Here is a 26,847-nt window from a genome sequence, read left to right as displayed (position 1 = left end):
ACACCTGTTGAAACTAATGAAATTATTGCTTATTTGTCTTTTGCAAAGAATGTCAGGAAGATTGCAGATGGCACTGCAAGTCTGATAAGCATCTGGGTGGGGCCGGTGCTTGGTTTCACAGGGCCCTGCCTTTGGAGATTTCATGATGATCCCTAATATCTTCCATGTCCCTCCTGCTCTCCTGAATGCCATAGTCCAGAGTCCCTTCTACAAATCCTGTCACCACCTCAGGTAGGAGACAGGTGCACAGCACTGTGTTGTGACAAAGTACCACTTGGAGGTGTCTGGCTCTCCACTGGGCTCCCAAGCAACTGCTGTTTTGGATAACACTCATACAACTGGCATTCCCACATTTTCTCACAGACCTGCTGGAACCTCATAAATTCAGCTCTAATTCAAGTAAGGAAGGCTTTTTTTTTGCTGGATGGGAGGAAGGAGATTGCCAAGGAAAGACAACTATCAGGGGCAGGAAAGGAAATCTGAAATTGGAGCTGGAAGGTATAGTGGCAAAATTGGAAAATGAAGATGGTGGGGAGTTTGTAAAGGGATGAGAAGGGAGGGAGCAGGGATGGCTGCTGGATAGAAGTTGGGTGGTAGTTTTGCTTGGTGTTTTCTTAGCAAATTCTTCTAACATAGGCCAGGGAAAGGGAATGTGGGGTGGATTAGAAACACCTCATTAAGCCCAGACTCTGCTTTCTTTCCCTTGGTGATGATCCAATGAGGAACTGAACTATAAGAGCTCCCAGTGGCATAGCTGGTTCTTTGGTCCATGCTGTACTTATTAAGCCTTTTGACTTTGCTAATTCTCAGGTTAATCCTTAACTCTTCCTGCTGTCTGCAGCTCCTTTTCCTTCAGACAAGTGTGTGCTGCTCCTCTGGTGCAGGCATGGATCACACTTGAGGCAGAGCATGTGTCTAGCGTGATTCTTTCACAAGAATCTTGAGCTCTTCAGCCTCAAGCAGCTCAGCAATCTGAGTCTCACTGAACATGTACCATGCTGATAATCACCCAGGCAAAAGTTGGGGCCTGTTATTTTGAAGATGATAAACTCTGAAAAAAGACACCAAATAACATTTGTGGATCTGGAAGCTCCAGGACAGTGCTTCCTCTGCTGCACTGACAAAAGAATATAATTTAAACATTGTTTTCCTTCCAGCTCCTTTCTCACCTCTACCAGTAATCCTAAACTCTGTCAAAATATTTTCCCTTAGCAAGAAGTTCTGCCAATGGTGAGACGGAATTGGTCCAACAGTGAAACATGAAGAACAGAAGGCTTTTACCTGTTGCAAAAGGCATCTGAGAATCAGAGATAAAATAAGGTCCTTGAGGGCCTTGCCTTTCATCTCAATACAAAAAGAGGTAACAATTTGTTGCCTGAAGCTAAGCCCTCCTCATTTCTTTTCCCCATCACTTTTTTTTGATTTTAATTTCCCATCTGAGGTTGCTCATCTGAGTGGCTTGCACGTCAAGAGGCCTACACTGGGACTGGCAGGTTCCTCCTTGGAACTCTCAACCAGCCCTTGGAACACCATGATTTTGAGTAACCACCATTTCAGCATAGATTAGACTGTCTGTTCACTGTACACATTGGCAAACATTCCCAGGATGTCAGAACTGGAAATGCTGTCCACCACCACCATCAGATCCTGAGATCAGGAATTCAAGTGCTTACAGGTTCTGCTGACCAACCTTTCACACCTGCCCCACACATCCTGCCTCAGCCACACACTTGTTAAAGATGGCAACAACTCACAGCTATTTGGGTTTTGTACACTGAACTCTAGACAATAATCCCACTGTGAGCTTTGAAATTAATTGCAATTTGAGACAGTAAAAACTTTTTAATCATGTGTAGAAAACATTTAAGATCAGAATTGGCACCAACTTAAGAACAAATTAACAGAAAACATGAAATCATATTATAGGCATGGAACATTTTGCACTTGGCTCTGAGATGTCAGAGCCTCTGCTATTTCACATTCAAGAAAGAAGCATTTTAAACTCTTCATTGTGAGCAGAACCACTGTTGGAATCTGAAAGTTTCAGAAATGTTATTTCTTTCTTAGGGCAGCTTATGACAGCAATGGTCAGCTGAAAAATATTTTTATGTTGCATTTATGCATCCACTGTATAAAATCCCTCTGATTCACTAATTTCCCGTGGGTGGAACGTTTTCATGGAGATACTGGAGAGCCAAATCTGTCCACTTCATTTCTTGCTCTTTCACAGACTCAGTGGTGCCACCGTTGTCTTGCTCTGGTTCAGGGAGCTCATTCTGAGAACAAAACACAGGTGGAATGGATTCCACATGCAATACACTTCCTGCAAGCAGCAGGTTGTTATGATTTGTATGGATAGATACAAAACCCCACAAATGAGACCAGAGGGTGTATCTGAACAATAAATATCATACATACTGATCCACTTAAAAATATTGCTGAGTCCCATCATGAACAGTATTCTTTTCATTTGAATGTGGTGCTTAATCTGAAAGGTAAATTGTTTTCCAGGACCCTGGGGCCTTGCTATACACTCAGACTGCACACGCAGTGAGGGAGAATATACAGCAAATGCAAAGTAAGTAAATAACAGTACAATGCAATTATTCCATTGTTTGTTTGCAATGTGCTGCTTCTGCTGTTGCCAAGAATACAAATACTGCAGACAACTGGTTCTGTAAAATGTTATTTTCCTATGGCAGGTGAGAAGTCCTTCCTGTCTGCATGCTGGACTCAGGTGTAGCTGTGCTGGATCAACAGCAGAAGCCAGAACCTCCTGCCAGGTGTGCCACAGAGCTGCTCACAGCACAGTAGAGGGAAGGAAAGTTTAACTGAGATTTCATTTTCCTTCCTTTTACTGTTTGTTCTCTGTCTTGCTGTATTGGTGTAGTCACACTGAGTGTGTGCTATTCTGCCAGATACCATTTAGGCAGGAATTCAGAGTTCTAGATCTCTGGAAATGTCAGTATGAGCTAAATAAAATGTTTCAGCTTTGAAATCAATGAATGATTCGAACCCATTTGAGTTCCCAGAAATGTCTTGAGTGAGCACTGGAGCAGACTCTCAGGACAGGCTCAAATACCACTTTCACAGCTATTCTGGTTGCTCTTTTGCAACCAGAATAGCTTGCTTCTTTTTGTGAATCTATGCTGTTTTTTCTATGAGATCAGAACCAATCCCATCTCTGGGGATCTTCATATCCACAGCCAGGCCTTTCTTTCTATTGGTAGTTGGTGAGGCTTGCTTCTCTGAGGCTGTTATCTGTATGTGACTGTAAGCCATCATGAGATGGCTCTAAGGGAACAAACAGTAATGTTTGGACTCAGGGTGAAGGCACTTGTCAACAAGGAACCCCTGTTTATGATACTCAGCTTGCCTAATAAAGGTTATCCCAAGCAAAGGAGAGTTTGGGCTCTTTTAGCTGAGAATTATGCTTCTGCAAGATGCTTCCCTCAAGCCCAAATCTTGGCAGGAAAATGTGTGCTGGACATATGGATTTTGAGTTGGGCAGCTGCTCCTTGCTCTCTCTGAAAAGCCAGTGGTGGCAGGGCTAAAGCTTGAACCATGTCACAGATTTGGAAATGTCTCTCTGCTGAAAGAAACCAGCACCCCACAATCTCCATGGCTGCTTTACCTGTGCTAGCTGGGGTAAAGCTGGTGTACCAGAGTGAAAAAGGGAAGGGAAAATGCTCAGCTACCTTTAACTTCCCTGGAAATTTCAAGATAGCCAAGGAAAGGTGTCAATGTGGGAGATCTGAAGTTTCAGCTCTGGACTCTGTGTGATCAGCAGTAGCTTTTCCCCTGCTGCCCCTCTCTAGCCTTGCAGTTGTACCCCGGATGAAAGGAGAGGTGCCATGCCTTGGGCACAGCGCCACAGGCAAGAGTCCTGCTGCACCTGCCATTCCTTCCCTGCTGTCCTGGAAGTGCCAACAACAACACTGTATCTGGCAAAGACTGCTTTGAAACATGTATGAAAATGTCTCAGCTTATTTTAATGGCATTGTAGGAAGTGGAAATAAAGTGTAACCAAGACTGGAACTGTCAGTGTGAGATTGATCCTCTGCTCTCCAACCAGGAAAGTACCTCAACACCAGGAACAAAAAAGGGATGTAGAGAGAAAGGATGATTCTACTTCTCCCTGATACCAAACCCAGGACAGTGCAATGGGAAGGGCACTACAGTTTTGAGAGGATTCAGGAACTGCTCAGGGGACAAGGGGCAGAGGCATCCATGTCCTCATGCACTCAGGAATGACTGGCATAAAGGGCAAGAGGTAGTCAGATCCAGGAGCCTCTTGTACAAAGTAATTGCACCACAAGCAACACTCTGTGCCTTTTCTTGGAAGGGACTGTGATGAAAGCAGCAGCCTTAACTCAGATTGATAAGTAGCAATTCACCTACCAGAGGGATGGCCACGTCCTCGTAGGGCAATTTATCTTCCCTCCACGCATCATCGATCAGATCCAGGATCCTGCCATCCCTCTGCACCTCGCTGTCCATCGTCACAGCAGGGGAGAGCAGCTAAATCTGTGACACAAAGCAGATGCTGTTTTAACAACATCCCCAGCCAAGGAGCTGGAGTCTGGACTATGCTCCAGTTTTGATGCAATCCATATGAAGTTTAAACTTACAAGGATACCTTGATTTCCCTAATCCACTCAAAAAGGGGTTATAACCACAGAGAACAACTTCATCTGAAAAGAACTCTATCAGAGTGAATTGCAGATTGATATGCATCAGAGATGAATTTATAAAACCATCTGGTTATTGATTATATTTACGTGCATTTCTATCTACCGACTGACTTTTAGAAGTCTAATTTGAGTGAGTCTGAGCACCTAGAACTGCCCGAAACCCTTTGCTGACTGCTGGCTTACAGCCCCTGACCAGTGCCGTGCCTTACCGACTCCTTCACATGTCTGGGAGAGCCACAACAAAGGACTTCAAGGTACCCAAAATTCTGCCCCAACCTGAAGTCCAGGGAAACCGGTGAAACAGAAGCAAAACGAGACCTATCTTTCACTCCCAGCTCCTATAATTACTCCAGAGTGTTTCATTGTACTCTGCCCTCCTTGAAGGGCCACCCCAGTCCCTCGCCCCTCTGTCCCCCTGCGGGGCAGCAGCAGCAGGTAGCTCGATCCTGGCGGGTACGATGGGAGAAGTGACACTCGCCAGGCCTGGCACTCGCCGGCTGCCGGAGCCGCGATGGGGGCTGAGCGCATCCCAGCCGCGGCGCGCTGCGATCCCTGCCTCTCCCGGCCACCGCGGCTCCGTGACCGCCCGTGTCCCGCGGTGTCCCCCCGTGTCCCCCCGGCGTCCCCGCGCTCCCCTGCCCGCCCTACCCTGCCCATCTCCGGGGCCGGCGCTGCGCAGGCGCCGCCCCAGCGCATGCTCAACGCTGCCGCCGCGGGGCCGGGCCGTGCCCGCCGCCAGGGTGGGAAAGGCGGGAAGGAGGAAGGGAAGGAAGCAAGGAGGTCAGGCAGGAAGGAAGGAAACAAGCAAGGAAGGCAGGAGGGCGGTCGGCCAGCCAGCCAGAGCTGGGGTGTCGGGCAGCCCGGAGCGGAGCTTGGCCCGGGGGCTCGGGGCTGCTCCCCGGGGCGCGGCGCTGGAAGGGCCCCGGGCAGGTGGCGGGGCAGGCTCTGTAAGGGCTCGGCCGGGAGCGGCTCGGCACGGCGGGAGTGGGGAATGCCTGCCGGAGGCAGCTCCGGGGCCTGGAGCGGGGAGCGCTGCCCGGGCACGCTGGCCCCGGCCCCTTCACAAACGTAAGCTGCACAGGGCAGGCTTGGGTTGGACATCAGGAAGAATTCCTTCACCGAAGGGCTGATTGGATATTGGAAGGGCCTGCCCAGGGCGGCGGTGGTGGCGTCCCCATCCCTGGAGGTGTTTAGGGAAAGACTGGACGCGGCACTCAGTGCTCTGGACTGGGTGACAAAGTGGGGATGGGTCACAGATTGGACCTGATGGTCTCAGAGCACTCTTCCAAGCTCAGTGACTCTGGGATTCTCGCCCTGCGAGGGGTGGTTCGCTCCGGGCTCCAGCCGCAGGTGCCGTTCCTGCCGCTGGCGAGTGGAGCTCGCCTGTGGTATTGCCTGTGGGAGGTTACTGCTCCTGTTGTGTTCATTGGAAGCATGCTTCCAGCACCGCTTGAAGATCGCATCTTTCTGTGTTTTTAAATGCGGACTAATCCCAGTCTTGTCTCATGGGCGCTATTCTTAAATCCTCCTGCGTATTGTAAAGTTCTCTCCACTTAACTCTGCTACAATTCTGCCTTGAGCTGGGGTGTTAAACCTTGTTTATTTTTAAATGTGTTGTCTTGTTTTGAGCTTTTTTTTTTTTTTTTGGAAAAATTTCAATTTTTTTCACTTTCAATAAGTGACCAGCCAGCTCCCCTTGCTTCAGCTGTAGTTAATGAAGGAGATTGTTTCCTTGTTTCCTCTTGTGGGTCTTTACTCAGGTGCCTGTAACTTGCACATTGCAACTTGCAAACAGAAGAGGCCAAAATTTAATACTAAGTTAGCAAACCTTATGTAGCATAAAACTGGCTAGAGGTGTCTGAATTTAAGGCTTTTCCCCAAAATCTGGGTATGCCAGCAAAGTTAGCAAAGCTGGCAGGCTGTGAGAGTGGTAAGGCAGAGGCACAGAGCTGTCACTTCCATGGACGTGTCCAAGGCCAGGTTGGACAGGGCTTGGAGCAGCCTGGGATAGTGAAAGGTGCCCCTGCCCATGGCAGGGGTTTGGCATGAGATGGCTTTAAGATCCCTTCCAACCCAAACTGTTCTTGAATTCTATGCTGTCTGTCTCCTCATCTCTCTGCCCGCTGAAAATTGATTCTGTGTAGGTGTGATTAGAATGAAAGAGGAGAGCTGCTACTGTCTAATGTCTGCTGTTGCCACCTGGAGAGCTCTTGGAATGCTGTCAGCAGCTCAGGGGATCTGCTCATCTGCTCTCCTCAGCACCCTGCCCTCAGCAGAACCACCAAGTTGTTCTGCATACTGATTGAGTTTTGCTACGCACAAACAGGACCAAAGACAGACAAAACACTGTCAGAATAGGGATAGGATTTTCTTCTGTGCATTTTTTATATGCTTGTGGTTTAAAACACAGCTCCCAAGGACAGCTTTTAATCCCTAAATTGTGTTTTAAAGTGCTGTAGGAGCATGATAGAAGGTTCTTTGAGAAAGAGAGCTAAGCTGAGCCTGCATTTGCTGTGACCTGCTCCCCTTTTGCTGATTGCTTAATAATGCCATATTAATTGTAGAGGAAAGATGATGGAAGGATCCATCTTCAGTATTTGGAAAGTGTTTAGATTTTGGACACAGAAATTTGTGTTAATAGCTCTGGACAAGTTTAACCATTTTTGTGTTAAATGCAGTTTCATGAAGGAGGCATTGAAATAAATTCCCGCTTCATGGCAACTTCTAATTCCCCATTTTTGGTTTTAATGTAAACCCTTCTCACTTTCACCAAGATCTGAAATTTCTTTGAGTATGCATTTGTTTGTTACTTAAAAGGTGTAATTTATAACTGAAGCAATGTACTGCTACTGTAAAGCTGTCCAACTTGTTTTCATAATTTAAGGCATAATTTGAGAGGAAATTTTAAGGAGTTTATGTTTTCTTAACACAACCTTATGAACAACCAGTGTGTTCTGAGGGTGGTGGTAACCTGAATGGTCTCTTTAACCTAGTCTGTAATAGAGGCCTGGAAAAGATGTAATTTATGGATGAATTCTTGCTGCTACTCTCTGGTGTTTTCCCTCTGAAGTGACAAACTTCCCTGCCAGAGGTGGATCTTGGGCTGGCCCCTTTGGAGCCCAGATGTTCCATGCTGGTGGTGCTGGTGCACTGGGTATATTTTTCTGGTAGAAAAATCTGTTTTCCTCTATTTGGCTGTAAGTTCATGAAGGTGCCATTGTTTTCCTCTCCTGTAATTGCATGCTCCTTGTATGTTTTTTGACTTCTTTGCTTTGTGGGCTTCCACTTTTCCTGCAGTTGGATGGAGAAGCAGCCTGGTTTGTGCATTGCCATGGGTGACCACTGCTTTCCTGTACTTCCCTAGAACTGAAGCCACCAGGATTCAACGATGGAGGCTTTGCTGGAAGGAATGCAAAGAAGTGGGCAGGGAGGGTATGTATGCAACTGTACACAGCAGTCATTCCAAATGATTTAAGTATTAATCTTGCCTCTTACTCAGAATAAATCCTCTGGTGTAAGTGTGCAGTGGCCTTCAGCTGCTGCAGAAGTGAAGTCACTGGGGGAGCTGGCTCTGCACTAATCCCTGCTTATAGTCTTAATTGTCAGAATTTAGTTGCACATCTTCCTGATACCTCAGTCTCTTTTTTCTCAGTTGTTGTAAACTATTCTTACTGTCCAACATCAGGAGCAGTTGTAAATAGAGTTGTGAATAAATATTTATTTTGTAACAGCCTTGCAAGGTTAATGAGATGTGACTTTGTTATCTGATTTCACTGAAAACATCTGATTATTTCCTGCTTGTGTTGAAACTGCAGAGTCCCACTCAGCTCTGAGTGAATCCTTAATGCTCTAAGGTGAGAGTCTCTAGACTTTTCAATCCCCGAGAGAGACTGTAGTGACAATAACAGAACAAAATGCTTTATGTGTTAAACAACCGTGAAGCAAAAGTCACTGGTGCCATTTTCCTAGTCATCCTTGAGAATGTGACACAAATTTATTTGATACTGTATCTTCTTTAGAGAGCTGGTTGCAGAAATCGAGTTTAGAATTTGCTACATATTAGCAGATGCTGTGAAGGAAATGTTCCTGCTCTGCATAATAGCTGCTAATTTTTGGTTAACTCACAGGACAGGGTGAACTTCAAATGTGACTGATTTTGGCTCCTTTAAGAAGTATTTCTTTTCCTATAGAAAAAGTGCCAAGTAATGAAGTGTGCATATGCCCTGGGGGAACAGAGAAATTTCCATCCCTTAACCTATTGATTTCCATTTCTTTTCAGTTCTTCCCTTTGACAGGCAAATTAAAGGGGTAGAGATCATTATGGAGTTCACCACCCTCTAGGGCTGTGTCTGGCAAACCTTAATACTGTCCCTGTCTTGGCAGCTGGGAAGTTTTAGAGGAGTTACTTGAATTGGCTTCAATAATTACTGCACCAAATTAGAAATCTGGGCATCGCTAGGGAGCTTGTGCTCCCCGATGGATTGTGAGGGTTTGATTCTTCATTATCATGTTGTCATCCAGCCCCCTCTGCTTCAGGGTTTGTCTGCATTTGTGATAAACTTCTGTTTTTGGGAGCTCATAGCTTGGCTGTGAGATTCCTCTGGTGACTGAAACCTGCTATAAAATGCCACTGCCTAGAGAGCAGTTAAGGCAATACAAAATATGAATTAAACACGCTTTGGTTTACTTACATAATGCCTAGTACCCGAGGCAAAAGGCTGAATGCCCAAGTGTGAGGTGATGTGGTTTAGTGGCATGGATGGTATTGGGTAAAATGTTGGACTTGATGATCTTGGAGATCTTTTCTGACCTTAATGATTCTGTGATTCTATTCTGTGCAAACTCATTTGAAGAGAGTTCAAAGCACTGAGTGTGCAGAGTTGGTGCCTTGGTGCCAGTCAGTTCTGCTGCCTTTGTTGGCTTGGGACACTGAATGTGTTGGGTGGGACCTGCTTTAACTCCAGGCTCTCTCCCCTCCAGTGGTGGGTTCTTGACCTCCTGTGAGGCCGAGCTGCAGGAGCTGATGAAGCAGATAGACATCATGGTGGCTCACAAGAAATCTGAATGGGAAGGGCAGACACAGGCTTTGGAAACTTGTCTGAGTGCTCGGGAGCAGGAACTTTCCTCTGCCAAGGCAGCTCTGCAGGAAAAACAAAAGGAGGTACCTTGGTTTCATTACTATTTTTTGGTTGGAGTCGGCGGTATGTTTTACCTGTTAGAATCAGGAAATCAGGAATAGAATTTTTAAAGGACCTGTTGGAACAAGGTGTCTGGTTCATAACTCAATCCAGTTCAAGTGGTCTGCTCCTCTAGGGTTGGTGGAAGTCCACATATTGAACTGTTAGACTTATTAGAGAGAGCCCAGGGGCACTGGTTCTGGCTACAGCAGTAATGAACAGCCGAGCAACCTGCAGTCATTGGTAGAAAAAACCCATTTCCTACTATATAAACTACACCAAGACAACCATTTCCTCCTATGAACTACACCAAGATATTGCTGGGAAACTCTCCATGGGCTTTTTTACAGAGCTCTGGTTTTGTGATCTTTAAATGAAAGCCTGAGGGAAGTACAAAAAAATATTGGTGGAAAATTATTAGTAAGCAAAGTTTTTGTGCAGGATGTGGACCGTAAGGTGCAGTTGAGCCACAGGATTTTCATTTGCAAGAATGATGATTCTTATCATATAGATTATTGTTATTATTATCAATTATGTTTTCTCAAGACACTTGAAATGTCTCTTACCACCAAAAGCAAACATGGATTTCAAACTGAACTGTCAAGTATGTTTGAAGTCACTGCTAGAGTATATTCACACTTTTAGTTTAGTCATATGAATTTTCTGTGGGTTTTCTTTTAATTTTAATTTGTTGGCTTGTGACCACTCAGGTTGTGGTTGGGAAAAAGATGGGAGGAAAAAAAGAAAGGGAGAAAAATGAGTCACAGGAGCAGTTGAATCAGTGTCAGGGAAGTCTTTTCTATGTGTTTCAAAACCCCTTTTCTTACTTTTTCCTTGCTATTAGAATTCTCTCCTTTCTCTGAGCATAGTAAGATGATGACATGGCCAACTTTTCTCTTGGTAGATAGCTTGAAATCATAATGCATATTTGTGATGAGTTTATGAAAATACTGAATAGAAGTAGGCACAAGCCAAATACGTCAGCTTTGTCCCCAGGAGGGAAATCCAGAAACTGGGTCAAAACAAGACCACAACAGAAACAGCTGTGGCCCTAGCCTACCAAAGCCTCCATCTATTTCATAATGATGGGCTCCACTGAAATATCCATAAAGGCAATAAAGTCCCTTTCTGTTGTATTTATTTGCTTTTTATCCCTTTGTTCAGGTTGGCATGCTGCGTCGCCAGGTTGAGGATGTGGAAAAATCCAAGCAGGACATGGTTAGAGAGTATGAACAACAGCTGAAGAAATTTCAGGAGGAGGTGAGTTGCAGAAGGAGAAGTTTGGTTTCTAGTTCCCAGTTGATGATGGATCAATTACTTTGTGTCATTGTTTTTGTTTCAATGCTGTGGTTTTAAAACTGCCCACTCTGTTAGTGTTTGTGTGCTTAGCAAAAAGAGGATTGAGCATAGATTAAGTGACATTTGTATGGCTCAATTGGCCTGTTTTTTGTGATTTGGAGGAGGTTGGTGACAGACAGAGAACTGTTGGAGTAGAAACGTTTTCATATGTTGGACATCTGCAGAAGTTCACTGCAAGAATGTCCTGTGTTTGCCCATCCCACCCGTCACAGGGCTGGTTCTGGAGCTGCCACAGGTACAGGCAGCAGCAGTTTGCTCTTTCAGCACTTCTGAAATTCAAAAAAGATGGAGATGTAACTGGCTTGGCTAGTGTGAGATCAGGAAATAACGGTGGTGTGTAGTCTCATCTTTTTACCTTTGTTAACACTGATGACTTTAGCAGGGATTTTGTACTCTCAAGGAATATTAGTCTTAATACCTTTTATAAAAACCGAGTGTATGTAGAAAATGCTGTTTGATAGTAATATCAGAGCTTCCATCTCAAAGCCTCTTGCTCAGTGCAAGGTGATACCTGTCCTGCAGGTGGTATAACAGCATTCCAGATTTATGCCTGAACTCCTTGCCTGTCTGCACTTGCCAGTAGCAGGGAGTGAACTGGCATGAGCAGCTCATAGAGCACTGACCTGTTTTCTCTGGAGGGCTGGGCCTAGTTCCTGCTCACTGTAAGCCATAAGTGAAATTAATTTGGTAGTCTCTGCTCTGATGACAGAAGGCATCTTTTCTCATTTAAAAACACCTCACTATTCCATATGACTAACAGGCCTCATTCACTGGGTGTTCTCACTGGAATTGTGGATAAGCTGCAGAGCAAAGCTGAGGTACATTGGCAGATCAGCCTAAATTGCTATGGCTGAAATACAGCCTGTGTGTTTTGGCCTAAATTGCATTTTGTGGGTATTTTACCTACACAGTATTAATGCTGATGACATTGAGCTCCAATATTCCTCAGTCTTCTGTTTTTACTACTGTTTGGGGAAATTATTTCTGTCTCTGTTTACCACCATTTCCAGTGCATTTACAGGTACAGTGTCTAACTTACTGAGACTGTTGAAAGAATAAACCTCTTATCTCCTGATATGTTTGGCAAAAGATGTTGGTATTAACTCTAAGCCTGAACATCTGTCTGTTCCCACTGAACACACCAAACTACTGAAAGCATCAGGTCTCGAATCAGATATTTTTTCTTCTCATGGTCCTTTTGTTCATCCATGGGCTTAGCTTTGTCCATCAGTAAAACAGCAGTGATGGCTTTTCAAATTCATGTGGCTATTTGGAAGCCTTTTATTTAATAGTTAAATAGGGGGGAGCTCATCATATGAAAAATTTGCTGCTAGTTGCAAGTGATTATTTGCACGGAGGGTCATTTAAATGTCAAGAGTTTTTTCCTCATTCCTGCTTCTGATACAACTTCAGCATCCTAGCAGCAGGCGTAGGAGTGATATTTTCTCTTGGCATTCTCCACTCATTGTGAAATACGCAGTGTATCTAAGCAGAAAATGACAGATGAAGTGGTGTTGATATTATGGGTAATGGCAATTCTCAAACCTTCCTTCTGCCACTAAGCAGGAGAGTTCCAGTTCCCACCTGAGCTGCACAAGTGTATTTTGATCACACAAGATTTACCTGTGTGTGGTGTGGTGGGTGTGCTCCTGTGGGTGAGCAGATCAGCCACAGATGCTGCTGGCTCTTCCTGGGGCTGGGAACCACCTGTAGAGAGGGGGATGCTGTGTTCTTGCTGCATTGATAGCTGGCTGTAAACCTCCATCTGATCAATATTTCAGTCATGCTTTAATTATGGTACGAACAGAGCTTTAGTTAAAGCTGCTGATGTCATGACTTCAGTGGCATCTTGCTACTCTCATACAACTCGTGTGTTTTGCTGTGCTGTTGGAGTAAAAGACTCATTATCCAAATAGAAGCCTTCACTTGGGAGCTGTGTGGCCCTGATGAGGGCATTGTTTGTGTGAACCACTTTCAAAGGGCTGTTTAATTCTTGCCTTGAGGCCTTGAGCAAAGCTCTCTCTTGCACTGTATCCTGCAGTTGTCCCGGCTGAGGAGGAACTATGAGAAGCTGCAGAAGAAAAAAAGAAGCAGAGGAGAAACTAACAAGGGACAAGAGGAGGACAAGTTTGAATTGAGCCGACTGACCAGGAAGCTGGAGGTATGTGGTGAAAAACCAAGTGCTGACCAGCTTGTATGTATTAACTGCCTTACTGGGCTTCACTGGTGACTGAACTGTCCACTAGGAAGTGCACAGTGACTCCTGCTTAAGGAGCACTGCCCATCCACTCTCCAGGTGCAGCTCTTCTCAACTGCATGTGTGATAAAGGCAGCTTCATGTGTTGGGGCCTCTGACTGCACTGCATAAACCTTAATGCTGTTCTTACCCTTAGACTAAATAAAAGGAAGGAGGTACTGGAAGAGTAACTAATTATGTGAATGGAATGAATCCCAGTGTGGGGAGGTTGTATTCTCACTTCTTTGAGGAGGAGGGAGCTACATGTCAAACTTCTTCTCAACCCTGTCTCATCTTCTAATCTTTCTGCTCTGCTGAGCTCAACCCCACTCAGTTTTCTCCTCCTGAGAGATGTGGTAACAACACACATCTGACTGATGTAGTGCCCAATTTTTGGAGCAGAGATTAGCAGTCAAATTCTGTATTTAATTCTTGTCATCTTGGTGATTTCAATAGCAGCATGTTTTGGAAGCCAAAGCCAGTCTGAATTGTTAAACCCCTGACAGCAAAGCCATGAAATCAGCCATGAATGTTTTGGCACTTAACATTTGTGAGCTTTACCTTAGATGGGGAAGGAGTGCAGCGAGCACGGTGTGTGAGGGCTCTGCACTGCTGAGCTGCTGCATCAGGTGACTGCCTAATGGTTTCCCTGCTGGGGGAAAGGTGTGAGGATACGGTGGGGAGAGAAGCATACGTGGATGTGAACTGGAGGGGGATGTACTGCTCCAAGCCACCCCTGCTGTCCTTGCAGGAGTTCCGTCAGAAATCACTTGACTGGGAGAAGCAGCGCCTGCAGTACCAGCAGCAGGTGGCATCGCTGGAGGCGCAGCGCAAGGCTCTGGCAGAGCACTCCGAGCTCATGCAGGTACAATTAATGTGTGCTGGAAGTTTCTGCTTTGTTTGTGGCAGGGAGGGAGAGGCTAATGAAATCTCTCAGGCTCCTATCCAGTTCAGATTGCCATTGAAGTGACTTTTAATGTTCTGGCGAAATAAGGTTTGCTTGTACGAGTGCTGTATGGAAAAAAGGTCTGGAGTCTGTTATCAGAGATTAGATAAACCTTGTGCAGCTCTCCCTGCCATCACTCTGGTTAGCAGAGAAGAGAGTAGGATGCAGATTTCCCTGAGAGACAGAAACCACAGCATATGACACTTTAAAATATGTTACATCATGCTGTCTACTTGAAAGCTGTGTACCTGCCAGCAGGTAGATATGTTCCTTGTGGGTCCAGCTCAGAGGGTACTGTTGGAAAACAATCTTCCCCTGCAGCAGAGACTTCCATAAAATACTGAAGCAACAGCAGTTTTCAGCCCCCCACCCCTTGTTTTAGGTCTCTCAAAGGCAAGAAGTAGTGGGGCTGCTGTTCTGCAAAGCTGATGGCTCAGTGAATTAGTGGTGCTGCAGCAGAGCAAGATGAATTGACCTAGAGCACAGCTGTGAAGTCACACAGACACAATCACAGCAGACACTGATAAGAAGCTCTTGCTGGGGACTTTGCCTTAATGGGCTCCTGAGTTGCTCTTGAGTGGAAGCTCCTGCGAGGAGGGAGACTGTGATGACAGGATTGAAGCTGGCTCTGACAGGGGCTTTGTGAGAGGCTGACACCAGGAGATCTACAAATGCAGAGAGAGTCCTTGAGCAGAAGGTCTTGCTGCTCTGCTGTCTGTGTGTCGTTGATAGCTCAATTGTTTGGGAACAGATGTGTCCTTGGAGCTCAGGCTGGGACACTGGGGCACAGAGGAGCTTGTCTTACCGTGCAGCAGAAAACCAGGAGGCTGGGGAGGTTTTCCCAAAGCAGCATAAGTGCCTTAGGTGCACAGGTACTGTGAAGAGACTGCCTGAATCCTCAATTGCTTTGAAAAGCCCAGCATGGAAGTGCTAAATTTTTTGCCTTGGATGTTTCTGTACATTTTACATGCTTAGTTGTCTTTCTAGCACAAGGTCAAGCTGAGATCCATGACCATGGAGTACTTCCCCTCTCTCTCCTTTCATCTGGCTTCCCCTCAGCTCTTCCACAGCAGCTTAGGGAAGCCTGAATTTTCCCCAGTACAGACCACCTTCTGGAGCACCTGCAGCCTTTAAAGTCAGCCTTTCCTAAAAGCCTGGAATTCTCTGCTGGCCTGGATGTTGTGTGGCTGGAAACAAGAGACAGCTTAAATGTTTTCTTAATGCAGAAATAAATGTTCAGGCAGTCTGATACTCTGGCTTCTTGGGTGAAGAGAGGCTCTGCTCTAAACTCTTGGCCCTCTTGATTACGTTTTCTGTCATGACTATTTAAATAATAATAAAAGGCTGTAATCAAAACTATGCCATAGCCTTGCAAATGAGCAGTTCTTACAGTTTGTGTAAATCAAGCCATGTGATGCTTCTGAAGCTGGCAGGCGTTGCTACTCTTTGAAACTGGGAAGATAGGACTGCTCAAATATTTTGTTTGAGCCTTTTAAAAATTCAAAGATTTTATACAATAAGGGACTACATGAATGTTCCTAGAAGCTTATGTGAGAGCTGGCTTGTTAAATTTCACCAGCTAGCTGTGTGTAAAGAAATGCTATGAAATAAAGTATTGTGCCTATAAATTATAGAGCAGATATTGTCTGCTACTCATACATTCCTTGTAACTTTTTTGTCTGCCATTAGAACACTGAAAAATTCAAAGTGAGCACTCCCCCAAGCTGCTGGAACCAGGTATTTACTGCAGAGAGCAAAGCAAATTGGCTGTTACAACTGGCTTGTTTTGGGGCTGTTTGGTGGTTGTGGCTTTGCAATTGTGCGCCCTGAGCTGCTTTCTGTCCTGGTGTGGAATTAATGGTTGGGTAATCTCTGCCCTGTTTGGTTTACAAACTTTCTTACCTGCAGCTATTAGTCCTGGTCTAGCCTTGAGCTCATGAGCAAAATAATAGCAGGAGGCTTTGTTCTTAGACAAATCATACTTGGGCAGCTGGAGGGATTTGAGATTCTCATTTTCCAGATTTTCTTTGAACTGCTTTTGGAATCAAATGTCTCCCCCTTTTTTCATTTTAATTTTTACTTATTCTATTTGCCTTGGGAAGTTTTATCCATCATGTAACCCTGGAACAATACTGTCCCTAAGTCCCTGGAAGGTATTGTTGAGAATGAGAATGTGGCTCATTGGACTAAGAAATCAGTAGCTGTGTTGGAATGTCTCTTTGGTAGAACTTTGGTGGTTTTGCAGTTTAGCTCTAGCAGGTGCTTGCTGTTGCAGACCCAGCTGGCCAGTCGGAAGCAGATGCTGGACTCGGTGGAGCTGGCAAACCGCTCGGAAATCCAGCACTTGAGCAGCAGGCTGGAGAGGGCCAAGGACACCATCAGTGCCAATGAGCTGGAGGTGGAGAGGCTCAGCATGAGGGTGGATGACCTCAGTGAGGACAATCGCATCATTCTGGAAGATCAGCGCAGAGTTCAAGAGGAATTAAGACAGTCCAAGACAATGTTAGAGGTCAGTGGAGGAACTCTTAAGAAACTGGGTCTGAAGTGTGGGAAGGCTTTTCATCCTGGAGTTTTTGTCTCTTTCTAGAGCCTTTGTAAAGTTCCTGATTAGCATCAAAATTGACTTTGTAGGCATGTGCTGCTCTGCAGTATTTCAAAGGGTCCTAAAAAATCTGATCAACCTCTTGTCACATTGCAACTAACTGGTTTGGTCCATCTTGCAGCAGTCATTCCTTCTGCCTCCTGTGCAGGTGCTGCAGGATGAGAAGATGGAACTGAGAGCCACCTTGCAGTCTCAAGAAGATTTCATTAGCAGCTCGAAACTGCACCAGGAACAGTTACAGAAACAGCTGGACAGGATGACTGAAACTCTTCACACAAAAGAACTCCTCATCAGGTAGCATCTGTGCCTTGCTGGTACTTTGGCTCTTCAATCCAGATCTATGTTCCAGGTTTCTCACTGAGGACAGCAGCAGCATTTTCATGCAGCTGGATCTGTATTGGTTGTATTTAACATAGTGCACTGCAGTTTATCACAAGCACTGTGCTGCCTTGCAGCATTTTTCAATTTGCATTGCTTTTGGAATTAGCAGATAATCAGTGAAGGGCATGGAGGGAATCCACTTTCCTCAGCTGGGTTTCTGGAGGCAGTGCAGGGCTTTTGAGGATGTTTCTCCCAGGCATTTTCAGCCAAGTGCTGGAGGCCTTTCAGGGTTTGATAACATGCTTATTAACCTAGGTGAAAGTTCTCACTGGTTGGGGCTTGGTGATGTAACTACATCTGTGACAAAATCATGTTGGCCTTCTGCCCTGGCAATGTGCAGAGGCTGTTGGGTTCTGGTGGCTGTGGCAGAAGGTTTGGGTGTTGGTCACCTACCAGTCTCTGACAGGGAGGCCAACATCAAAATAAAATGTAGTCTTTTCCACTCAGCCTTAACTCAAGCAGGGGCTGTCACCCAGCTGCTGTGTTTGCTTACTCACACTGGTCACCTGCTTTTCAGTGCTGTGTATTTTTCAGAGAACTCCAGAAAAACAGCACTTATGTTCCCTGTACCAGTGAACTCAGACATGTTTCTGTGCTGGATTAAAGCTGCTGTTTCTGTGTAGGGCCTTGGAGGAGCGCTTGCAAGGGAAGCCATTGTCCTCTGCAGGGCTGGAGCTGGAGCAGGTGCTGCTGCAGCTGGGTGTTGCCCAGAAGAAGGAACAGCACTTGCAGTCAGAGGTGACTCGTCTTGAGAACAGGTAACCCTCTGCTTGCTCCCTCTGCAAGTGCAAGTAGTTCTGGATAATAACACAGCACCTAATTGTGTTCATCAAGTTAACCAGTGATTTTTATAGGCTTGTTTTAAATATCAAAGGGCCAAAGAAATCAAGTGCTATTCATTTTGCAGGGTAATAGTGACTGCTTTGCTAATTGATTGGCTGCCTCTCTCTGCACATGGTGGGTGTTCTCAGGGTTCCAGCTTGCTTAGGCTGGGCACCTTCACTCACAGTAGGCTAAGGAGTCTTTGTTAGGCAGCTGGTAAGAGCCAGATCCGGACCTTCCTGTGAAGTGAGGATTATAAACAAATCTCTCCAGAGAGACTGGGGACTCCCTGTCTCTAGAGGTGTTCAAGACCAGGCTGGATGGGAGTTGAGGCAACCTGGTCCAGTTGAAGGTGTCCCTGTCCATGGCAGGGGGTGGAACAAATGGTATGGGGTAGAGCTTTAGGGTCCCTCCTAACCCAAAGCATTTTGTGATTCTATGATTCCGCTCCAAGTTTGTGGTTTTCAGACTTGTGTTTACATATAAATTTTGTAATCTTAGTTTGTAAATAAACAAGTAAGAAACAGCTGTTATCTGTTAGATGAGCTTCCTGATCTCTTGTGAAATCATTTTGGAAAACAAACCCAGAGGACTGGTAAGGAACTTGTAGGCTGAGTTCAGTTTCTGTTGTAATGGACATAAAGGACTGCCTGAAAGATCAAAGTTTCTCTGACCATTTCCTCCTCCTTGGGTTATTCTAATCTATACTTTTGCATTTGGCACTCAGCCTGGTGTCTTCAAATGCCAGGTGTGTGCAGCTGAGTGAGGAGCTGGGTGAGAATATCAAAGAGCTGCAGTCCCTGGAAGAAGACCAGACTGAGTCAAGGGCAGAGATTAAAAAGGTAACTTGGCTTTGTTCCTGGGGAGTGGGATGGCACTGGTGGGGTGAGCTGATCCCTGTGTGCCAGTGCCTCAGCAGTGGCACCAGGGCAGGGCTGCTGGCAGGCAGGGATCTGCTGCAGGTAAGGAATACACCTGGCAGAGGAAGGGTTGAGAGGACACCTGTTTGCAGGTGTCTGAACCTGGCTTTGTGAGCATCTCCCGGGCCTCCCCCAGTACTTCTGTACACTGTAGAGATATTTGAATTACTGCTGGAGGGGCAAATATGCAAAGAAATGAGGGTCTGGAATCCTGAGTTTAAGCCTAATATAGGGTGAAGAGCGGAGAAGGAGTGAGTTTGCTGTAATATGTCCTGTCACACTTGAGGCAGGACTTCAAATGTGTCCTGGTCCCTGTGTGAATAAGGGAGTGTGTTTCAGGCTGGATAGCTGGGCATGAGGGCAGGGGCTGGGAGGAATGGAGCAGCTCACCTGCCACAAGGGGCTCACCCCAGAGCTCTGAGCACCCAAGGGGGGCAGGCCCTCCACTCACTTGGCTCTTCATAATGGTCTGCATCAGCTCATGTGAGAGCTTTCACTGGAGCCTGGTAGAGTGGAAGCCTCATTGAACCTGAGTGAAAAACCTCACTTGTGTGGAAATCCTTCATCCTTTATTCTGAACATACAGAGGTGCAGATCTTGCCAGAGATGTGTGCTTGGTTACACATCTAAACAGCCACACAGTAAATGAATCTCCCACAGGCTGCTGGGGAGGAGGGAGAGATTTATGAAGGCTGTTTCTGTTTTATATACTTGGGAGGCATTGAGGTGACATGGAGATAAATCACCATGTGAACAGTATTTACATGGGTAGGCAGAGATCATCTGGTTCAATTTTCTAAAATGCTTGTAATTCTCAGAAAAATCCTGTGTGTTTGGGTGGTTTATATTTCTGACTAATGGAATGGAGTCCTCGGGAAGGAATTATGCTGCTGTTGGTCTGTCGTGCCACCGAATAAATATAAAGTGTGCCTACCAGTATATTGTATGTGGTGCAGGTCTGCCACCTCAAAATGCATTGAATAAACCAAGATAAGGTATGGAAAAAGATGACCATAAAGGATGGAGTCGTTTTTATACAAACAACAGCTGAATGGAATAGGACTTAGCAAACTGGAAAAGAGATAAATGAGATTGAATGGACAGAAAATAAAATCATGCCTGTCATGTGGAAAGTAAATAGGGAATGATTATTCTCTCATCATACAGGGCCTAGTGGTCATCACACAGAGTTATGAAAACAAAGAGATGTATTTTTACCCTGTGCATAGCTGGCTGGTGGAAGCTTGCCATGGGAAGCTTTAGTTGCTACGAGCTAACATTGATTCAACTCTAATATTGATTCAAAAGACTTAGGGCAAATTAATTCCTGGAAGAAAAAGCCAGCTCGAGCTATTTAAAGTTACCATCTTTAAATGGTATCTTCAAATACCTCAGGAAGGCAGAGTGGCAAATTGCAGGGTTATATTTTGCAAGAGTTACTGTGCTTCCCCAGTCACAGTGAACCTTTGGCTCTCTGGCTTTGCCTACAGAGGTTGAATGATGAGCTGAAGAGGCTGTTGGTTTGATAAATTGTGGGTTTTATCAAGTACCTCATGGCATGAAACTTCTTTCCAGTTGGCAGTGTGTGGTGTGGGTAGGGATTGGGATGAGGTGGCTTTCAATCAGGAAGGACAAGCACGTGAGCACATGCAGAGGGTTTGTTACATGGAGCTTTTTGTTTTCCAGGACTGAGATTTCACATTCCCATGTGCAATACTTTTGCTTTTTTAGCTGAAACATGTTTTAAAAGCTCATGGGTGGTATGTGCATGTCTTCCTCCAGCTCAAAGACCAGCTCTCTCAGGCTGAACAAATGCACAGCAGTGAGCTGGAGGGGATGAAAAGGGAGATCTCCAGGCTGACCCAGGAGCTGCAGCAGCGGGACATCACCATTGCATCAGCAAGTGGCTCCACCTCAAACCTGGAGCAGCAGCTCAGAGCAGAGATTGAAAGAGCAGAGAGGAAAGCAGTGGAGCACAGGGTAAAAAAGGCACAAGATTCTTATGCTATCTGTTTAAGGGATCTGAAGGCTTGGAACACCATCCTGGTTTTTAGCTACATTAGTAGTTTCCTTCTATCTTTAGCCTCTGTACAAAAGCTGAGGGTGTTGTGGGCCTGCATTGTGTTCTTTTTCTGAGCTTGTTGGTTGCCTTTGTCTCCTCAGGTAATTCTGGTCCAGCTGGAAACCTTGAGGCTGGAAAACCGTCATCTCTCAGAGATTTTGGAAAAAACAGAGTGTGGTAAGCTGAAGGTATGAAGATATTGAGGACCAGGAGGTGGGAATGGGCTAGCCTTGTGTACCTGCCTGGGAATAGTCAGAGTCTTTGCCTAGGCCTCTCAAAATGGGGAATAGAGCTCAGTGAACTTTAAACCCAAGCAAAAGAGGCAATTTGAGAGGAAATAAGGTGCAGAAATATCAAGCATTTGTCCAGTCAGAGACTGGTGAAGAGAACTGCAGAAGCAACCACAATTTCCATGTCTTGTCCATGGGCTTTAGCCCACGATTTTTAGTACATTTAATTACACTTCCATTTTAAGCCAGTTTACCTCAAACCTTTGATTCTCAACCTGTGATGTCCTTTTGACCTGTCTGAGAGATGTAACTGCTCTGGCCCTTGAAATGCCTGGGGTGAGAGGATGTTCTCCCCTGGTGAGGAGCCATTCAGCAGGGCTCTCCTTTGCTCTCCATGAGTGGGATGCAGACTGGGAATATGGGCTGGATGTGTTGGGGCAGTGTTCTTGGAAGGGGCCCTCTGGTGGGCTCCTGCAGCTGAACAAAACCTCCAAAACTCCTGAGGCAGAGGGGAGAAGAGGAGCCTGCATGGCAGAGGTACAGCTTTGGCAGAAATAAGAAGTTGACTCATTTTGTGAAGGAGTGGCAGGTTTGCAAGTTCTATCTCAACTTAAGCAGAATGGCTGCTTCCCTGTAGGGGGCAAGGGCTGGATTCAGACAGCTGAGAACCTCATGAGAGTATGTCAGAGCTTTTATCCTGTTAGATCTCTGGGAAGGAAATACTCACCTCTTAGTATTAGTTTGGGGTGATTGTCAAATGTGCCAAGTTCCTGGCAAAGTGCTGAACAAAAGCTTGTGGCTGGTGAGATGGATTAAAAGCACAGCTTTCTGGAGGGCTGGTTTGAAACTGAAATAACTTAAGGCCCATTACTTTCTGCTTGAAAAGTGCCTGGTGGCTTTTGCGTGTGTGAATTCCCAAAAATGTGCCAGCAGTGTGAAAAGCAGGAAATCTTCCTTAAAAAAAAGCCCCACAGCCCCAAGGCACAGGAGCTGGATCTTGGCCTGGCAGTCCTAATGCACATTTGGGAAAGCCTTAGATACTGAGCTGATGAGAATTAATTAAGCATCTAAATTTAATAGAATTGGCAAAAAGCAAGTGGGAATGTCACAGGGGTAGAAGCAGTGGAAATTATACTCACCTGGCCTAGTAAACAGAAGATGATGGGAAGAAGCAAGTTGTTCAGAGGTTCAGAAAGGCCAGAGGCAGGTACATCTGAACTATCCTAGGTCTATGTTTTCCTGTTTTAAAAGGAATCCAGTGGTGAGAGAGACTGACCATCCCAAGCAGATAAGCACAGTGAGTCTGGATGCAGGCCCAGTAAGGCATATATATAATTAATTTTCTCCTAGGAAAGTCTTGAAGGTTTTGCCAGTCAAAATGAGGTTAAGGGATATGCCTTAAAGAATCTCTTGCTGGCCTTTGCTCTGGATGTGACTGTGGTGTCTTGCAAACCAGAACTTCTGACTTCTGTCCTTCTTTGTCTGTTAGGGGGGTGATGGCACCCTGAGAGCCCTCAGGGAGGACTACACTGCTGAGCTCCAGAAATTAATAGCTGAGAACCAGCAGCTGCGGAAGGACCTCGCAGAGACCAGGGCGAAACTGGGGGTCACTGCACAGGTGTGCCCAGGTGAACCTGAGGGCATGGCTCAGCAGGGGCAAGGCAGAGAGCCCAGGGATGTACAGCACAGGTGAGTGACCCCAGGGATGCTGCTTCCTCAGGGGGAAGGAGAGCAGGGGATGTGTGGGGTTTAATGGCATGCTGGGTGTCTCTCCAGTGCATCGTGTGTCTGGGAGAACACAAGGACTGGTTGGGAATCTGCCTTTATGCCTTAAGCAGTGCAGTAGCTTTGAGTCCCAGCTGGTTTGTGTTCTGCAGAGCCAGCACTGTTTGTCTTTTGTCTGCCTTTGCTTCTCTCTGGAGCAGCAGTCTCTGCTGTTTTTGGTGACAGGATTAGATGTGGCCCAGGCAGCTGTGTTCCTTTCTGTTGCTCTGCTAGGATGTGCAGGCTGTGGGTTTTGGTATCTACAGTAGCAGAAGAGAGAGAGAGAATTCCACGGGGACTGACTGAATGTGTGTCTGGAAGTGCTATGGAAACAAGTTTGGATTGCCAGGGCTGTTAGTAACGTTTATGTTAATTGTTGCTTCTGTGTGAGTTTTTGCTGGAGTTCAGCTGCTAAGAGACAAACTCAGTTCTGTGCTCAAACCTGCCTTCCAGGGAAGCACAGCACGAGCAGGATGAACACGCAGGGAGCACACATCTCCAGCCTGACAGGACTGCTCAGCATCATCACAGGCACTCCCAAAGGTGTGAGGCTGCTGAAACAGGAGCTGTGACCCCCGAGATGGGTGAGCCACCCTCCCAGAGCAGCAGCAAGAACTGCAAGGAGTCATGTGCCTGGCTGGGAATGGAGTCTGTGCTTCACGTGCATGAAAACAAAGATTTTGCAGAGGAGGCATCTAAGCAGCCTGCCTTAAATCATCACAGAGAATCTGTGGTTTTGGTAAGCAGTTGTAAAGGAGCTACTTGCTGCTCAACAGCTGAAAATAGAGCTGGGTTCTTATCTGGCAAAAAGGGACAGGCATTGGAATGCATGACCTAACTGCATGTTGTGTGTGATCCTCTAAGTAAATCAAATGTTAAACAGGGAAGGAAAGCCACTGCTGAATGGTTAAGACTTGGCCAGGAGGATCCATATAGAGGCTCTTCAGAGCTCCTTGGAGAGGAGCTTTGTGTTTGTGTGCTTGCTCAGTTAATTCCAGGAGCTCATGGTGCTGTACCTCAGTGTGTACCAGGACCTGCTTGTGTCCCCTCAGAATTCTGCTTCAGCTTTTGGCTTGGGTCTGTAGTAGAGGCTCAGAGTGGATGTGGAGTGCTGAGTATGTCAGTATTTCACAGTCTCTGGGTGGCTGGTTGCTGCACATCTGTAAAGCACAGGGTGAGTTTTACCCCTTTTCAAACAGGCTGCAGCAGTCAGCACACTGAACTTAAAGCTGCTTATGCTTACAGATGACAAAGCCTGAAATCCCTGCTTCACTGCACAAGGGGAGCCTGCTCTTTCTCCCAGTTGCTGATGGTACTTTTTTCATCAGGAGCAGTGTTAGCACTTTCTCTGTCCTAGCTCAGCTCAGTTGCTGAAGCACTTGACCAAGATATAGAAAATTTGCACTGAATCAATTCTTCCTGTCATGTTTAGGGAGGGGAGAATGCTGAGCACTGGTCCTTGTTCCAGATGTGTTGCCCTAGCAGTGTTCAGAGCAGTTTCTCCTCTGTTTTTGCTTTGGTAGCAGTGACAACTATTAAACTATTAGCTATCTTTTTATAGTCCAGAGAAGAGGCTCAAAGGCTAATGCACAGATAAGTTGAGGCTTGTCATGTCTGTGATGAAGTTTATGACCAAGAACAGGTCTTGATTTTTCAAGACGAAAATAGCTTGTGCACATACCCAGAAAACAGTGTTGGGAACTTAGAGAACTGCAGTATTGTAAATGAAAACTCTTCAGGTTGCACGATTGGACCCAAAGTGTGAACAGTTTCACTTCGGGGTCTGAGAAGCTCTAGGGCTTGATGTTTAATAGAAGAGAATGGGCTGCTTTTTATTCTGAGAGGTAGAAATAAGATTTCTAAGGAAATGCAGATATTTCTCCGGGTGTTGACTGGGTCAGGCTCCCACTGGCTCAGTGTCTTTAAATCAATTCCTTTAGCACTGAGAGAGCAGAACTCTCATCAGTAGGCAGTAGTGGGGTGCGAGAGATTTGCTTGTTGTCTGTAGCCTTTTCTGTTTCCCTTTGTTCCTGGTTGTTGACAGGACCTGAAAACCACAAGACTCCAGGATTTGGAAATAACCAGTTATTTTCTCTTGCCAAGACACTGAGACAACTTGTCTGTAATGGAAAGCAGCCCCTTAGTAACCTTAATATTTCACGTGCCAGCCCCTGTGCACGAGGCTTCTCTTCATCAACTTGTACATTAAGCCTGGTTTACAGTGTTGTTTTTGTAAGTTAATAACTTGTGGGTAAGTGATGTGAGGAGCAGGAATAGTTGTTGACTGTAAAGGAAAGAATCTGGAGTAGTTTGTTGACCATTGCTGGCTGGACTGAAGTGCTGTTCTGTGAGCTGCAATGGGAGTTTGGCCTGTACTTGCCTGTGGGATTGTACCAGGAGCCTGTTACTTTGGGGAAGAAGAGGAGGTGTATGAAAGAAAGCAGAGATATTCCCAGTGTGGAATATGTGGTAGAAAAAACAGTCTGGCAGTGTTTTCCCTTTTCTGAACCCAAACTCTGAGGTGCTCCCATTCACTGGGATTTTTATGGAAACAAGGAGCAGGATGATATTGCACCAACACCCAGGGCAAACTCCTTGATATTCTAGAGTGACCTTCTCTAGTTGTGATGTTTTAGTAGTGATTTTTTTGCAGTCTTGGCTTCGTGCAGCAATCATTGCTGGCTGTTGGGAGGGATGTGATCTGTGATACAAATGGGAGATCTGAGTGCTTAGTCTGGCCACTAAGATGGAAATGAGCCCTCTAGGAGCATGTTCAGTGGTGTGGTTTGCAGATCAGTGGTGTTTCTGGCCAAAACTTGGAATGAAGGAATGCCTGATAATCCCTTTGTTTCCCTTTAGTGCCCCTTGCCTACAGCTTCTGTGGGATCCATTGCTGCACGATACCTGGAAGATGAAGAAGTGAGATCCCAGCACATCCTGGAGTGCCTAAATGCTCACATTGAGGAACTGAAAAAAGAGAGTGCAAAGATAGTGAGACGATTTGAACACCAGGAATAATGTTCCTTGTGGAATTGGAATGCTGGTTTCCTTATGTGCTTCCAAACTGTGACTGGGAAGGTGCCTGTATCCAGCTGGGCTTGGAGCTTGAGTGAGAGGCCATGTGTCCCACTTGGAGCTGAGTCAGCAGGAGGGAGTTGAGGAAAAGGAACTCGTGTCTACATGCTTGCTCTGATGAGGGGTGTTACACCACAAACATTTTAGTCAGCTTTCCATAGGTCAGAGACCTGCATCACAGCTATTGTGCTCACTCACAAAGTTGAGGGTATTTTTTAAAAGCAAAACATTTCCTAGTTTTTATGTATTTAAAGTATATTTTATACGTGTAAAAGCATTGAAATAAATCAGAATGGCGAACACCTCTTTTCTTGTTTATACAAATACACAAAGTGACTCTTGTGCTTTATATTCCCTTCTCATCAGGAACTTGGATCAACACCTTTTCCATCACAGCATAGCTATGCTCTTCAAGGAACAGGGAATAAAATTCCTCTTTCCTTTAGGCTGTCTGCATTTTTTCCAGTTAATTTGCCCTTAGTGTAATTTCTTAATATTTCCTGGTTCTTGTAGCTTCTGCCCTTTCCAATTTGTGTAGTATCTGGTGTCTTTATTTTGCTGTACAGGGTGCTTGAAGTA

General features: G+C 45.7%; 2 protein-coding genes across 8 annotated transcripts; one reads left to right on the top strand and one right to left on the bottom strand.

The window, feature by feature from the left end:
- Positions 1–1,812: 1,812 nt before the first annotated feature.
- ANAPC13 (anaphase promoting complex subunit 13) lies at positions 1,813–5,420 on the bottom strand. Of its 3 annotated transcripts, none has more exons than XM_066556607.1 (3): positions 5,343–5,420; positions 4,402–4,527; positions 1,813–2,276 (listed from the first exon to the last, which is right to left on the bottom strand). In XM_066556607.1, the coding sequence occupies exons 2-3, from the start codon at positions 4,498–4,500 to the stop codon at positions 2,151–2,153; spliced, it is 225 nt and encodes a 74-aa protein (XP_066412704.1). In that variant the 5' UTR covers positions 4,501–4,527; positions 5,343–5,420; the 3' UTR covers positions 1,813–2,150. The 3 variants fall into 3 exon arrangements, with proteins under 3 accessions (XP_066412704.1, XP_066412705.1, XP_066412706.1); XM_066556608.1 differs by lacking the exon at positions 5,343–5,420 and adding an exon at positions 5,173–5,269; XM_066556609.1 differs by lacking the exon at positions 5,343–5,420 and adding an exon at positions 4,904–5,036.
- CEP63 (centrosomal protein 63) lies at positions 5,411–26,570 on the top strand. Of its 5 annotated transcripts, none has more exons than XM_066556603.1 (16): positions 5,411–5,474; positions 7,992–8,126; positions 9,675–9,855; positions 11,036–11,131; positions 13,272–13,391; positions 14,218–14,331; positions 16,102–16,149; positions 16,688–16,921; positions 17,163–17,308; positions 18,019–18,153; positions 18,966–19,059; positions 20,920–21,117; positions 21,301–21,387; positions 22,919–23,118; positions 23,647–23,932; positions 26,053–26,570. In XM_066556603.1, exons 2-16 carry the CDS (start codon positions 8,083–8,085, stop codon positions 26,209–26,211), a joined length of 2,142 nt encoding a protein of 713 aa, XP_066412700.1. In that variant the 5' UTR covers positions 5,411–5,474; positions 7,992–8,082; the 3' UTR covers positions 26,212–26,570. The 5 variants fall into 5 exon arrangements, with proteins under 5 accessions (XP_066412700.1, XP_066412697.1, XP_066412701.1 ...); XM_066556600.1 differs by having other exon boundaries at positions 18,945–19,059; XM_066556602.1 differs by lacking the exon at positions 5,411–5,474 and adding an exon at positions 5,744–5,762 and having other exon boundaries at positions 8,059–8,126; positions 18,945–19,059.
- Positions 26,571–26,847: the final 277 nt, after the last annotated feature.

This window comes from Molothrus aeneus, chromosome 10 (genome assembly GCF_037042795.1).
Source record: "Molothrus aeneus isolate 106 chromosome 10, BPBGC_Maene_1.0, whole genome shotgun sequence".
Taxonomy (NCBI): Eukaryota; Metazoa; Chordata; class Aves; order Passeriformes; family Icteridae; genus Molothrus; species Molothrus aeneus.
The sequence above is the reverse complement of the archived record's forward strand: the minus strand, read 5'-3'. Positions and strand labels throughout refer to the sequence as shown.